This window comes from Sorex araneus, chromosome 6 (genome assembly GCF_027595985.1).
Source record: "Sorex araneus isolate mSorAra2 chromosome 6, mSorAra2.pri, whole genome shotgun sequence".
NCBI lineage: Eukaryota > Metazoa > Chordata > Mammalia > Eulipotyphla > Soricidae > Sorex > Sorex araneus.
This window is the reverse complement of record NC_073307.1, coordinates 135,782,883-135,798,627: the sequence shown is the minus strand read 5'-3', so window position 1 is coordinate 135,798,627 and position 15,745 is coordinate 135,782,883. Positions and strand designations below refer to the sequence as shown.

Genomic DNA, 15,745 nt, shown 5'->3' with positions numbered 1-15,745 from the left:
TTTTTTTTGTTTTTCGGGGTTTTTTGTTTTTTTTTTTTCTTTTTATAAAAAGCCACACCCAGGCGTTGCTCAGGGGTTATTCCTGGCTCTGCATTCAGGAATTACTCCTGGTGGTGCTCGGGGAACACATGGGAAGCCAGAAATTGAACCTGGGTCAACCACAAGCAAGGCAAACGCCCTACCCATTGTACTACCGCTCCAGCCCCCACCTCCCCTTTCTGTACAGGTGAGCACTCAGGGGTCAAGGCTTCTGCTGCTAACACGCATGGGGACAGAAGTTACTTGTATGTCATCTGTCCCTGCTGTCCCCTGTCCTGTCCGGGAGCCAGGGCGGCAAGCATTGCCAGGTAAGCCCCAAAGCAAACAAAATGACCTTTGAACACCGAAAAGAGTGAGGGACTACCTTGCACTCGGCCCTATACGGCCCCCCAAGCCCTGCCAGGAATGATCCCTCAGACAGGAGCTCACCCACCTGGAGAACGCACATGCCGAAGGTGTTGCCCAGGATCTTGTGTGTCTCATTGTAGTAGCAGTAACGAATGTTGGTGGCAGCTACGAAGAGCTCAAAGGGGTCATCCTGCTTGATGTTCAACGTCCCATTCTTGATTTTTTTCTGTAGCTGTCGCATTCTTTTCTTCCGGTGACTGCAAACAGCATCCCCCCAAGACCAATCCCGTAAGAGTTAACTGGGAGACTTGATCACCCACTGACTGCTTCAAAGCTAGAAGGAAACTTGGAAATTGTAGGTCACTATCCCCACTTGAAAAATGAAGAAACTGGAGGGACATTACAGTAAGGTGGACAGAGATGGGCTTTTGCGGGAAACTGTGGTCAAGTCTGTCAAAAAAAAAAAAATCTCTGCCCTGTCTTTGCATGGAGTTAGTCTGCCACAGGGAAAGGAAACTCAGGTCATCTGCACTGGCTTAAGATGTGCCCAGGAGACAGTATGGGGGTAAGGGACTTGCTTTGCATGCTGCTGACCCATGAGTAGATCCTTGGTACCTGGCATCACATATGGTCCCCTGAACCAGGAGTAAGCCCTGAGCACGGCTGGATGCAACGACCTCCACCCCCCACACCCCCCCCCCGACACACACACACAAACTTTCCCCTGTACAAGAAAGACATACTTAACCAATTTAGAAAGAAAGAACAATCAAGTGCAGAAAACAAGTGTCGAGCTGTAAACTGAATGGGCATGAAAAGGACCTGAAATTTACTGTGAGGAATGAAGAACGGGCACAAGCCCTTAGGATCTCTGCTTAGAAATACCCTCAGAGAGAGCACTTGCAGCAATGATCCCAAAAAAACCTATGCCCAGGAAGTGCTGGCATCCATCAAACTAATGAGCAGGAACTGGACAGGATCAGAGACAACTCAAAAGGGCCAAGCTTACCTGCTAAATCCCAGCTCTTTCTTATAGCACCAGAGAACCGATGGCCGTGCCTTCACAGATGCTTTGGACAACATGTGATGGAGAATGACTACCTGTCAAAGGACACAGGTCACAGAATCTCAGGGGCCGAAAGAGATCACAGGAACCAGAGCAATAGTACAGAAGGTCGGCCATGAGCCTTGCATGCGACCAACCTGGGTTCAATTCCCGGCACCCCGTGTGGCCCCCCAAGCACCAGAGTGATCCCTGGGCACAGAGCCAGGAGTAAACCCTGAGCACCACCAGGTGTGGCCCAAGAACAAACACATAAAGAGACCACAGACTGACTCAGTGGGCTGGAGCCCCTGCTTGATCCCTGAGCACTACTCCGAGTGGCCCAAAAATGGAATAGAGGGAGACTTTAGAGACTGTCAGGCCTAAGCTCTCACGGAGATACAAAATCGGGAGCCAGGGACCCAAGTGACAAGGCAAGTTATGACCCAGTTTGGACGGGAAGACAGGTCATAAGCAAGCCTTGGGCTCGCATGCCCTGTCCACTGTCTGCTGCTGATTCTCAAGACCAAACACCTGCGGGTCCAGAAAAACCATGGCCGCCACCCAGCCGGTGAGCGGCCTCAAAGGAGAACAGCCTCGGGGCCCCAGGCGTTCAGCCGTGCTTGAGCCCTGAAGCCTGTGACGCGCATCACAGGCACTTCCAGGAAGGAAGTGATCACGGGGTCTCACCTGATCCTTTCCTCGATCTCCAACCACGACAAACATAGACCTCTGCCGCTCCGCCACCCCATTCTCTATAAGGATCCGGATCCGGTTATCCACCTTCTTCCGATTCATGGTGAAAGGTGATCACTATAACAAAAGGTAAGAAAGAATACTACTAAGACAGGAGAACACCCGGGGCAGAGCAATAGTACAGTGGGGAGGGCGTCTGACTTGCAATGCGACCAACCCAGGTTTGTTCCCCAGCATCCTCTGGTCCTCTGAGCACCACCAGGAGTAATTTCTGAGCACAGAGGCAGGAGGAACCCGAGTATCACCAGGTTTGTACCCACTGCTTCCCCCCACCAAAAAAAAAAGCTTGATAGAACACCAAATTCTGAGTGAAGAATCCTGACTGAGGGCCAGGGACTAAGCTAGCACATTTACTGAAATCAACTTACTTCATCCCTGCAAAGTGAGGCTTGGAAAGGGGAAAGAAATGTTCCCTCAGCATGGAGACTGCCATTCACAACTGAATTCAAAGGGTTTTTTTTTGTTGGTTGGTTGGTTGGTTGGTTTTTGGGTCACAACGGTGATGCACAGGCATTACTCCTGGTTCTGCACTCAGGAATTACTCCTGGTGGTGCTCAGGGGACCATATGGGATGCTGGGAATTGAACCCGAGCTGGCCGAATGCAAGGCAACGCCCTACCTGCTGTGCTATCCAGCTCCTCAAAGGTTTTTAAACCATCAGAAATGCTTAAAAGTATTTTAGGGATCAGAGTGGTAGTATAGTGGGTAGGGTGGGTGCACTCGCCTTCCACACAGCTGACCCAGGTTCAACCGCCAGCACCTTATACGGTCCCCCTGAGCCCACCAGGAGTGATCCCTGAGTGCAGAGCTAGTAGTAAGCCCTGAGCGCCACCAGATATGACCTCCCCCCACCCCCCACACACACACAAAACAAAAATATGCTGCATATCCCTGAAATGAAGTCGATTCCAAAAACCTTTCTCGAAATCATTTTCAGAGGCCAGAGAGAGATAGCCAAGGTGGTAAAGGCAGTAAGGTGCTTGTCCTGCATGCAACCAACCTTAGTTCAAATCCCCAGAGTGATATATGGCCCCCGGAACACTGTCAGGAGTGGTCCCTAAGCACTGGTATTGCTCAAAAACCAAAACCAAATAAAGAAAACAAAATCAATTTTCAAAAATTACCTATGGTGGGCCCTGGGAAGAGCCCAGGAGATAAAAGTCTGTTTGAAAAACCCACTCTCCAGCTCAACCCCCAGGGCCTCAGGATGCACTGGGCACGGTCCTGCTGGCTCTGCTGCCCGGGAGCCCCGCCACAGCCACGGTGGTGCAAGCACTGAAACGAAAGCTGTGAGATTCCCCACAAAGGAAAGGAGCGCAACCTCCAAAAGCACTGTGACCCAGAGTGCAAGCACGGCAACCCTGAGCAAGCAACACGATTGAATGTATGAGGCCACCATCATCACAGCAACAATGAAGGGGGAATAGGAGCAAGTTACACGCAGGGGGCTGAAGAGAGGACGCAGCAGTGCACGTGCCATGCAAGCGGGAACATAGATCTGGGCACTGCCAGTCACGATCCCTGAGCAATGCCTGGTGTGCCTCTCGTAAACTGGGGGGAGGGGTGTGTGTGGGTGTGGGTATGTGTGTGTGACTTCTGGCTCTTCACTCAAGGGTCACTTCCAGCAGTTTTGGGAAGTCATGCAAAGCATATGGAGTGTCAGGAATCGAATTCGGGTTGCCCACTTGTATGGCAAGCTCCCTACCTGCTGTGCTATCAACTTTAGCCCTACACATATATATTTTAAAAACCACCTATGAGGGGCTGGAAAGATAGTACGATGGGGGGATTAGAGGGAGGACGGGACAGACGGGAGACCAACACGCACACAGGAGCACACAGGAGTGCAAGGGCACATGCCTTGCACGCGGCCAACTGGGGTCTGATCCCCCGAATCCCATATGATGTCCCAAGTACTACCAGGAGTAATTCCTAAGTGCAGAGCCTGGAGTGAGCCCTGAGCATCGCAGGGTGTGGCCCAAAATCAAAATACATTTTAAAAACACCTATGGTTACAGATATTTGTAAGATTAACAAGGCAGACCCAAGTATGGTCACTGTCACTGTAATCCCGTTGCTCATCCATTTGTTCGAGCAGGCACTAGTAACGTCTCCAAGTATGGCATCTTTTTAATAATTACATAGAATATTAGAAACTGGTATGACAGTACAGCAGGTAGGGCATTTGCTTTGCATGGGGGTTCAATCTGCAGCATCCCAGATGGTTCCCCAAAGGAGTAATTTCTGAGTGCAAAGCCAGAAGTTACCCCTGAGTATCATCAGGTGTTCCCCAACACCAAAAAGAATAAAAAAGAATACATAGAAGGGGCAGGATAGTTATTTCTAGGCAGTTAAGATTGCAGGTGATTCTTACCTTGTTCTTTCCTACTTCTGAGTTTTTTATTTTTTAACCCACATGCATTAATTCGTATGTATTACAAAGTCAAAGAAAACAGTGACTATTAAAATGAAATTGTTCTCTAAAGAGAATAATCATAGAGAACTTATATAGACCTAAAAGTTTAAGTGCATACAAAAAAAGCATGTGTATAATTACAGTAACAACCCCCTCCCCCCCATTTACCAGAAACAGCAATTACAACATTAAAGAAAACATTATGTTACTTAAAAACTGCAGTGCCGGGGCTGGACAGTACAGGCATTAAGATGCGTGCCTTGCACACAGCCCACCCTGGTTAATCCCCAGCACTTCATATGGGGTGACCCCAGAGCACCTCTGAATGTGGCTCAGTGCTTACTTGCTCCAAATATAAAGCACACTAATAAACTTTATTCCTTTACCACACTTCTAACCTCCCAATTAAAAAAATGGACTTCACGGGGACTGGAGGAATAGCACAGCGGGTAGGGCGTTTGCCTTGCACGAGGCCGACCCAGGTTCGAATCCCAGCATCCCATATGGTCCCCTGAGCATCACCAGAGGTGATTCCTGAGTGCAGAGCCAGGAGTAACCCCTGTGCATTGCCGGATGTGACCCAAAAAGCAAAAAAAAAAAAAAAAAAAAAAATTGGACTTCACAATCACTGTATGAGTGAAATGCAAACACAAAAGTTCATAAGTCTTTAACTGTACATCACAGTGGTTCTCTAATAATTTTTTTTAAAAAATGGACTCCAATAGTTCTTGGCTGCTATTTCACAAAGTAAAGAGCAAGTATAAAATATATCAAAGGAAAAAAGTGATGGTGACAGAATTGTGACTTCTGCATAACAAGTTGGCCTGACTCTTTAACACCTGACCCCTACGGAGCCAGGAACCTATCCAGCTTACAAGCCGTGCGTTGGCCACAGAAAAGTCTCCACAATGATCAGTGACTAATTGGATACTGTTTACTGCACTAGTTCTTATAAAGCCCCATAAATACAACCTGGACTTCAGGGAGCTTTCATTGTCCTCAAAGACATTCAAAAAGAGTAAGATGCAAGACCATTTGTCTAAATATAAAACCAGGACCGGATGTGTCGCTCTCTGCTGTAAAGCACTGGCCTTACAAGCCCTGGATTCAAAACCCACAGTCACAAAAAAAATTTAATAGATGGGCGTTTGCCTTGCACGCAAACGGGTTCGATTCCTCCGTCCCTCTCGGAGAGCCCGGCAAGCCACGGAGAGTATCCCGCTCGCGGCAGAGCCTGGCAAGCTGCCCGTGGCGTATTCGATATGCCAAAAACAGCAACCACAAGTCTCACAACGGAGACGTTACAGGTGCCCGCTCGAGCAAATCGATGCGCAACGGGATGACAGCGCTACAGTAAACTTGTAATAGCGTCTCACGGCCTGAAATAAGTGATGCTATGTGGGCCTGAAAGTGCTGCAGGTTGGTGCTGAACATCGCTACTAAAGAAGGCGTCACGTGAATGAGCTCGGAGCGGCGTGGAGACCCCGCGCCAGGCCCCGCACTGCACCCAGGGCGGCAGGCAGGGCAAGTCCGCGCGCCCTCCGCGCCGGGGCCCGCCCGGCCCGACTCCTCCCGCCGCGCTCCCCGGGCTCAGAGGCCCCTAGCGTGGCCCGCTCCAGGGGGGCCGCGTCCCGCAGGGGCGCCAGGCGGCGAGCACGGAGGCCGTCCCCGACCCTCGGCGCCCAGCGCCAACCGCCGCCCCGACAGCGAGTACCTGCGCTGGGAACCCGGAGTGTCGCCGCCCGCGGCCGCGCCGGAAGCACGTGGGGAACGGAGCGGGCAGGGGCGACTCCGGGTGTGCTGGCGCGCGCACGCGCCTGCCCGGCCCCGCTCCACGTCCGTCTCCGTCCGCGACGCGCTACGTCAGCGCGGGCGACGCGGCGACTAGGCGCAGAGGGGGCCTTCCTCAGCGCGGGCCCCGTGCGATGACGTCACGGAGGCGGAGCCACCGGCGTGAACGGAATCCGTCTAGACGCCGCAGCGTGCAAAGAGCCGCCTCCCGCCGGGTGCGAACGGTTTAAACACCAGGACCATGTGCACAAAGTGGTTTTCAGGGTTATACTGAAGTTGGTGAGACGACTCCAGGCAACCGTGAAGCATCTCATTTTGCGTGGGAATTGAGGAAACTCTCTTGTGCCGTCCGCGCCGCTCCCCCACCCTACACCTCCCACCTTCTAGACTTGTAATTCTATGGGGACGGTTGTGCTCACTTTCAATACCGTGTCTCCTCCTCCAAACCGGACTCGGCCTGCCCACGTTCAATCTCTTTCCATCTCCAACCCCAATCCCATTTCATCCCTCGAAAATACCCAAACACCGCATGCTGTAAGAAAAACCATGCTTTCACTTTGGACTCGAGATCCCTCGATTTGAATACCCACAACTTGCTTGACACTCTTCTCGAAGACCCTACACTCAAGGCTCCAGAAGCCAATATTCACTCTCCCGCTTCCTCAACTCACTCCGATGTAACCACCACCCGGCATCCAATTAAGTTCATTTAACTAAATGTCAGTGACAGGGCTATTCCTCTGGCTCTCAATAATTAATCTTACAAATTGCTAGTTATACACCGAACAGTGCCCGAGGGTAATTCTTTCGAGATGGGCATGGCTTTTGAAGGTCTCCATGTAAGCAGAGTTCTTAATTTAAGATTGAGCCTTGAACCAGACTATTAAGTTTTCCCATGTTGAGTTCCTAGAGGGGAAAATCTTGGCACAGCACCTAGTGTGGCAGAGTAGTGTGTTAAATCAGATCACAAACCAGGTATTTCAAATTCTGAGTAGAGTGAAAAACCATTCTTTGAGAACCAACAGTCTGATTTGTCCTATAAAGAGGCTCCACATGACTGCTGTGCAAAAATTCTAGTCCAAGAGATCAAGTTGAAGTGGGTGAACCATTATAAGCTATTCTGTTACCTGTCCTAAGATGGTGGTGGTGTTCACAAGTGTTTAGAGGACTACTGATCTTTTTAATGTTGAAGCACATAGGTTTGCTTAAAGAAGTCAAAGACATTAAAGGCATTTGCCCTGAGCAACTTCATGAATGAAGATGAATGAAGACTTCAAAGTCAGTTTGGAATACTCAAACCTTCAAACCAACAGCTGAATCAGGAATTTAGAATACAAATTGATAGCAAGGACACTGGTCTTCTCATATTCGTTCTTACGGGACCGAAGATACCGTGAAGGAGAATACAGCCGGAAATGAGCTCTAACCATAAGGGCCACATGGTACAGTGGTCAATGACATTGGACCTGTAGAATCCACTCACCACCCTCCACTCGTGTAATGAAAACCCAACTTAGGCTACTGCAATAGCCACATTTTGCCCCAGAGTTTGCTTCCAACACTGCAATGTGTTCTTTAAATGGCAATTTTATTAGGTGACCCACCGTCCTCCCACCTCACCTCACCCCCATACACACAAAGCTTAAAAATCTTCAATAGTTTCCAACTGTTCTCGATACAAAACTGAACAGAGAATGTAACTATAAAGCAGTCCATGGTAACCCTTACCTGTTTTTTCAGTCTCTAATAACAAAACATTTACTGTCACCAGGAGCCAGACATAGGCTCTTCAAGTCACTGGAAATTGGACCTTTAAACACACTTCTTTGTAGTTTTCCAGTATAATTTACTAGTACTCATCCTTGAAGTTTTAGTTCAATTATCCTCCCTTCAATAGGCTCTCCCTGATCATCCTTGTCATTAGCTTATCATCACGCATGTTGCTGCAACATGGCATTCACTTTATCTTAGTATGAAAGCAGGAACCGCTGGTATGTCACCAATTATGCTCGGCATACTGCCTGGCAAAGGATACCCAAATTTGCAAAATCAATCACTTAATACAGAGGCTCCCTAATTTACAGACAGTACTTAAAATTAGTACTTCAAATAAAAACAATACAATTTGCCTTTACTAACCAGGTGGTCTTTCACTGCCCACTCAAAGAACAGTCTTCTACATGAGACTGAAGTAAGCTTCAAAACAGCTGTTGTTAAAGGTATGAAAATCCTAACTCACAGAATATGTAATAGTGTAGTCTTCTTAGAAGACAAGGCTACCAGAGATATTTAGTAAGATCTTTAATCTCCTCTCACTTAAGAGCTTTGCTAGATGGTATAGATGATAAAGCAGATTTCAATCTGGAATAGGAATCTAATTTTAATGCTTTAATCTACTGCATTTTAAACATTCACTAACCTTTTCCAGTACTCTTATATAATTCAAAATTGGTAAAAGTTAGAGAGATGAAATGTCAACAATTTACTTTCATTTTCCTGAGGGTTTTCCCTCCCCATTAACTCTAATAGGAAGGGATAAGCTCAAGGGCAATACTGATATTTTTTAAATTTATAGTCAGTAAAACTTAAGGAGTGCCTTAAAAAAAATCCCATAAAATGGGATGAGGATTCAGGAGCTTAAAGATGAACGGTTTGAACTCAGTGTGCTTACCTGTACCCCATTTGAATATATTATTGAAAATACAATGAATACAAATTTACTAAGACACTTAGGAGGCTAACTACTCAACTACCTTCTACATTTATGAGTTGGTTTTCAATAGAGCACCTCAGTTAATGAGCCTTCTGAGAATAAACACATTTTCCCGTCTCCTAAAAGTGGAAAAGTCTCCCACACAATAAAGTTGCATATATAGGAGATAAGAAACTGCAGATTCTGACTCAAAAACATTGAGTTATTTGTCTTAATAACACACAATGATTGGAGGAACTCTTCATATTCTTTTGAGATATTAGGATCTAAAAATAAAACCAAGGCAAGGTAATCAATGACATCCTACTTTAAAGCTGCAAAACGCTAAGTCTCATTATCCCTGTGAGATGATTATTGTGCATTTATGAAACTATACATGGAGTCTTGCTATACCAAAAAGCTACTGTAGCAAACATGACAATAATTTCTTTGAAACTGTTAAATTGGGCTAAAAATCTGATCAAACAGAAGGCCTTCCTGCAGGGAGGACAAGTATTCACATAGTATACAGAACAATCAGTACCAAGCCTCAGGTCTTAATGGGAATTTAAAAAAAGGTCGGACCCATAATGAGTCACATATTTAGAAAAAATAGTCTGAAAATGAGGCATAAAAGCTTTACATTTAGGCTGCTCTAGTAGAATGCCCCCAAATTATAGTATTCAAAAAGAACAACCGATTATTTTAAAAAAAACATATAGAAATAAAGTAATGACACTCACAACATCTGCAACTAATGCACAGCTTGAAACCTAGAAATCATTTCTTTCCTCCATCCATCTCTGAACTACTCATAGCGATAGTTATGTAAAGAACTTCATTTTCGATTTTAAACGTGATGACATTGTCTATACAGGCAGCAAATTTAGTTTGATATAATACATCTCTAAGGAGTAACCAGTAAACCAGGAATATTTTGTCTATCTTCCCTAAAAATACAGCATATGGTTGTGGTACACCCAAGGCAGATGTCATTTAAAGCACACAAGGGGAGGTGCTAGCAAAATAAATGCTTATTTACAAAAGAGATAACCCTTCCAATATGATGTACCACAACCACACATGAGAAGTCAAGAACTTATTTTATTTTAATATAAACATTGAAGATCCACCCCCTCCCCACCACCCTACAAAACTTGAATATGGAATGTTCAACAGCCTATCCATTTTAGATTACAAAACAGGAAAAAATCCAGTTGTCTAATGATGAATGTTTGAGAATAGTTTAAGTAGCTGAACACCTCCTGCAAAAATTCCTTAGCTGAAGGCTGAAAACAAAATTCAGTCTCTGCTGAGAAAATACCATTAACTTAAATGCCTTTGCTTTACAGGTGGGATTATTTCCTCATGAAGTCAACGGGGTTATTGACAACAGTATTAAGATCATAGGCACACAAATCTAGTGCTCAAACTGCTAGCTCAAATCTCTACACAGCACTTTAAATCACCAAACTCAGTTTAGTGGTTCCCATACAATTTTGCGGTTCTCCCTATCCATGTAAGGGAAGGAATCACCATTTTGATTATGAATATGCTTCAAAGGAAAAAAAAAAAAGTACTTCAATTAGATTAGACAAAAAATAAGTGCAAGTAGCTATTTGGAGATAACGAAGAAATTTGAAACACTAATAACGCATGGGATGAACCACATAAGCTGCTAGCTGTTGAACACCAGTATTTCAAGATACATCTTTTATAAACATGTTTTATTTCTTTTGCTTATACCATTAGAACCGAAACTACTGTCATTTCCCTAAAACAGGGAAATCAACCTAAAACACATACTGGTGCTTTTCAAAAGATAGCAATTTAAAGGGTGGTAGCAGCAGGTATCTGGAATCTTTCTTTTAAAAACCTCTAGGCTGCAGAATAAACATGTGACCAAGTGTTCTTTATCCATTAAGAAATTTCCATCAGTACCTGTACGAATTTATGTGACAGTATAGCAAGATCCAAGGATTAGTGACAGACAATGTATGTTATAAGGAATGATATATACTACCAAACCTTACCAAAGCCATTGTCAAAAGAAGTTAAAGTGTTCAAAAAAAAAAAAACCCTAAGTATTTCACATTAAGTACAGAAGCGGCCATCCAGATTACATCCCTATTTGTTGCATATTTTTCAAAAAGTGCCAATCAAAGCCTAATTTTGCATTTTGGCTTTGTATTATCCAGTATCAGCTGTTAAAAAAAGCAATTTACATTGTGTTTTAACCACAGTCTTTTGGCCGTAACTATGGTGTCAAAGCTGATAGCCAGTCTTATTCATGTGATTAAGGGTCCATGCAGAATTTGGTATGCACCTACATGTTCAGTGCTCCAATCTAACTGAAACAGTTATGAATGAAGTTGTCTGCCAGCCACATTTCACTTCTTCCATCATCCTCTGAAGGGAATTATTTTAGTTTTATCAATTACCAGTGAATAACTCTAGGGCCAATTTCTAGATTTTAGCCAATGTCAAAAGTCAGTCTTTCTTTTCAAAGCCACTTCATTTAACTATGGAGATACTATGACCCCATATAGTATATTATGCCTTTTTTGCTCCTAAGCAAGGGTGAGGAATCTGAGTATCATGTGCAAGGCTCAAGATGACGCTTAGGACAGAACATGCAGAGTAAAAATAGTTTCCTTCCATATCCAGGTAATATAAAGCTGACAATTGTAGTCCTGTCTTTATGGGATGAAACAGTCCCTTTACAATAAATTTCCTGAAAGGGAGAACAAATAGATAATAACTCTTCTGGTAACATATTATGGTACACTGGCCAGTGTGTTTTTGGCGTTTAAACATAATCCTGTGAATCACATTAATTCACTTGCTGAGTGTTCATTTGCGGCATCCCTCTGTTGGGTCTTGGGGGCCCTCCACGACCTAGAAGACAAAAATGGCATTTGGTTTTTCTTTCAAATATTATTTGTTTTGCCTTCAAGCAGATTTTCACCTGAAGTCAAGAAGCATGTGGGCAGCTGTGACATTATTAGGATTAAGAAGTCAATTCTTCAGTGTTCAAGTATCACCTGTCTTGAAGTTGTCATGCGCAAATTTGCTCATGGTCTCTAGCTAAAAGGAGAGTAGAACTAATGGAGTATTCCACCAGTACTCATTCATTCAACAAGTATTTATTGAGTGCCTACTATGTGCCAGGCACTGTCATCAGGCGTTGGAAATAGATACAGCAATAAAGACAGACAAGGTACCTGCTCTCACGGAGCTTACATTCTAGCGTACACTCTAGCTTACATTTCAGTAGTAACATCATACTATCAAAATTAAAAGCACCAGAATGAAAAACAGACCTTATTTACCTAAACTGTTAAAAAGAAGCTACATAACATTCAAGATTGTATAATGACTTGTAACAGATAAAGTAACTTTTTACATGCTGTTAAAACATATTTTGAGCTACCAGTCAACTCAACTTTCATAGAATATGCTACAAGGTGAGGGAAAAGAACATAACCTGTATTCACATGCAAATATCCTCAAATTTCAAATCAGTAATTCCCAAATGATCCATTAATTTTTTTCTAAATGCAGGGTTTTTGGTGGGGGAGAGGACTGGCCAGTTTCTGTTAGCATTGTACTGAAATCCCTTTTTAATATACATTTAACACATATTATGGCCATCTTAGAGGAAACCTAATCAATTTAATTTCCCTCAGAGAACCATTTAGAACTTCAGATCATGTCACATTTAAATAGTTTTATAGGTTGACTTTAGGAAGTAGGAAGTAATTTCCCACAGTAACATAACAAAAAATTCTTAAAATCTACTATTTTTAAGTACAGTTCAACAAATTAGGAAGAAGTTCTGTTTGAAAGTGAGGAATAATTTTCATTCATATTGATCAAACTACATTGAAATTCCATCCAGTTTTAGTCTTTCTAAATGGTTCTCTAAATTTAACTATGGCTTATCTGGCCATTAAAGGGCAGCTGGTCCTAAAATATAATATGCAGGTTTCAAAAATGAAAGAGTAATTATAAATTTATATAAATGTGCAATCTCATTCCAAAAATGTTTTACAAAAATGTTTCAGTGTTTATTTCCTAAAAACATTTAGCAGGTTTTAGGACCTGAAAAATAATTTGCAGTTGGAAAAGCACTTTTTCTGAGGAGAAATGTTCTAGTTCAAGACAGTTTATGTTAACAGGGAAAGTCATTCAAAAAATTAAATTTGGGTTCAAGATAAATTTTAGAAACAGCATTTCATTTAATCCCTAGCAACAAGTCTGGAAATGATGAATGTATTCCTAACATGTAACCTACATGCAGACTATGAACAGTTCTTCCAAGGCCAGAACAGCTCCACTTAGGAGCTAGGATCACCACCACAAAATATTACCTCGTGGGGCTCCCCGTGGTCCACTCTGCCCAGAGCCTCGCTTGAAATTCTGCTGATATCCATCCTAAAAGACAAGCTAGTTAGTAATGATGAAAAAGATTTTTTTTAAATGCTTACCTCCATCTGTCTACATTATTACAGCCTAGCATTTGTAGAATAAAGGTATCTGAGAGTGGGGACAGGGGCTCCCAAATGGTGCTCAGAGAACTCTTCCACAATCCTCAGTCAAGCACGCTGACAGAGTTCCTGGAATTCAAGTTTGGGCCCTGTGGTGCCACGGATTACCTAGGCCACACACTGCAGTCCCAGATGGAATCAAACCAAAATCAGCTGCCTGTATGATGCCTTTATCCCTCACTATCTCTCCAGGCTCCAGATTATTACAAAGTTCTTCCTAGTCTTTAAAAATATACCATAATTGCTTTCCTCAACTTTTAGTTAGTTGCAATAATATTCAAATATATAATTATTTCTCTGCTATTAAAAATACATTTTTAAGGGGCTGGAGCAATAGCACAGCGTGTAGGGCATTTGCCTTGCACGCGGCCAGCCTGGGTTTGTTTCTCAGCATCCCATATGGTCCCTTGAGCACCGCAAGGGGTAATTCCTGAGTGCCAGGAGTAACCCCTGTGCATCGATGGGTGTGACCCCAAAAGCAAAAAACAAAAACAAACCTTTAAGACTATTAAATGACTGGCTAGAGAGACAGTACAGTGGGTAAGGCACTAATGACCAAAGCAGGTTCTATTCCATATGGGTCACCGGAGTCCTGCTAGGAACCCAGAGCAGAGTCCATTGTATTCCCTAAGTACTGCCAGGTGTGACCCAAACACCAAACCATAAAGATTATATTGAATGAGTCACTGTCACTGTCATCCCGTTGCTCATCAATTTGTTCAAGCGGGTACCAGTAACATCGCTCATTGAGAGACTTACTGTTACTGTTTTTGGCATATCCAATATGCACGGGTAGCTTGCCAGGCTCATCGAACTCGGGTTAGCCGCGTGAAAGGCGAATGCCCAACCGCTGTGCTATTGCTCCAGCCCATTGAATGAGTATCTTTTATTAAATGCTAACGTAACAGATTCACCTGCTCAATGCAGTGTCTGCACTAAGGTAGAAAATTAGTCCCAAATTACTGCACCCCTTAACTTCATCAAGAAACAACTACATCTTTCATTTATTTGCATTGGGAATAGAGCAACGTTCGTTATTTTAAGATGATTTCACCTACCCGCTGATAGCCAGAGTAGTCCCGAGGAGCGCTGAACTGAGACTGTGTATAACCACTGTTTGGAGTGTTAGAGAATGAAGGGCGATAACCGTCATATCCACCTAAAATTTAAGACAAGAAAACAATTTATCTCCTGAAGGAATTTTTACCTCTTTACTCTTTACAAAGGGAAAAATTAAAGTTAAATCAAGTTAGTTATTCTCCTTTCCCCTTTTTTGTGGTAGGGAAGAGACAGGAACGATAGCTACTACTTGGTAAAGAGTTTCACTGACAACTGAGAAGGTCTATCCGCTGTGTTCCCCAGAGCATCTCACAGTATAACTACTAGTAGTAGGTGTGGCCCAAACACCAAACCATGAAGACTACATTGAATGGGTACCTATTATTATGCTAAAATAACAAATTTACCTGCTCAGTGCAGTGTCTGCACCAAGGTCATAATTAGTCCACCTGAACTATCTCCTGAAGCCAAGATGTTCAATCTAATTCCATGCCCCAATCCAAGTCTATTTACCTCAACAGTATCTCTATAAATTCTGGTAATGGATGTTAGAGAGCAATTATCTCCTTTCCCCTTTTTTGTGATAGGAGAGAGACTGTCAGGGAAGAGTACCTAACAGTAGGAGATATGGATATGACAAACATAAAACTCAGTTTCAGTATGAATGACTCATTCAAAACAAACTAAAAAGAATTGTGAATTTTTCAGAAGAGGAATAATCCAAAAGGGTTCTTAATCTTTTCCCCAAAGCATGTAACACAATCTATCTTTTACACATCACAAAAAATCACTTCCTTTCTTGCTTTTGTACCTCTGAATCCATTGGTAGGGCCCCTGTATCCATTCATCAAGCCTCTAGCACCACGAGAGCCTCCACGAGACACACCACGACTGTTGTAATAGGGCTGGCTGCTACGTGGAAATCCAGTGTTCTGCTGTGGAGGTTGCTGGTGGTTACCAGTCACTTGATGGGGCTGGTCCTGAGAACCGTGGTAGGTGCCAACCACTAAGTAAAAAAAAAAAAAAAAAGGGGGGGGGAGTTACACAACACA

General features: G+C 43.7%; 2 protein-coding genes across 2 annotated transcripts in view; both read right to left on the bottom strand.

The window, feature by feature from the left end:
* NAT10 (N-acetyltransferase 10) overlaps window positions 1-6,453 on the bottom strand; it is a 33,979-nt gene extending 27,526 nt beyond the window's left edge. The window contains exons 1-4 of the mRNA XM_055141947.1: window positions 6,316-6,453; window positions 2,120-2,242; window positions 1,397-1,488; window positions 473-644 (exon numbers count right to left, since the gene is read on the bottom strand). Of these exons, the coding sequence (XP_054997922.1) occupies window positions 473-644; window positions 1,397-1,488; window positions 2,120-2,227 (372 nt within the window). The 5' untranslated portion in view covers window positions 2,228-2,242; window positions 6,316-6,453. The remainder of the gene's footprint in view (window positions 1-472; window positions 645-1,396; window positions 1,489-2,119; window positions 2,243-6,315) is intronic.
* Window positions 6,454-7,961: 1,508 nt separating this feature from the next.
* CAPRIN1 (cell cycle associated protein 1) overlaps window positions 7,962-15,745 on the bottom strand; it is a 49,277-nt gene continuing 41,493 nt past the window's right edge. The window contains exons 16-19 of the mRNA XM_055141953.1: window positions 15,505-15,699; window positions 14,693-14,793; window positions 13,458-13,521; window positions 7,962-11,982 (exon numbers count right to left, since the gene is read on the bottom strand). Of these exons, the coding sequence (XP_054997928.1) occupies window positions 11,918-11,982; window positions 13,458-13,521; window positions 14,693-14,793; window positions 15,505-15,699 (425 nt within the window). The 3' untranslated portion in view covers window positions 7,962-11,917. The remainder of the gene's footprint in view (window positions 11,983-13,457; window positions 13,522-14,692; window positions 14,794-15,504; window positions 15,700-15,745) is intronic.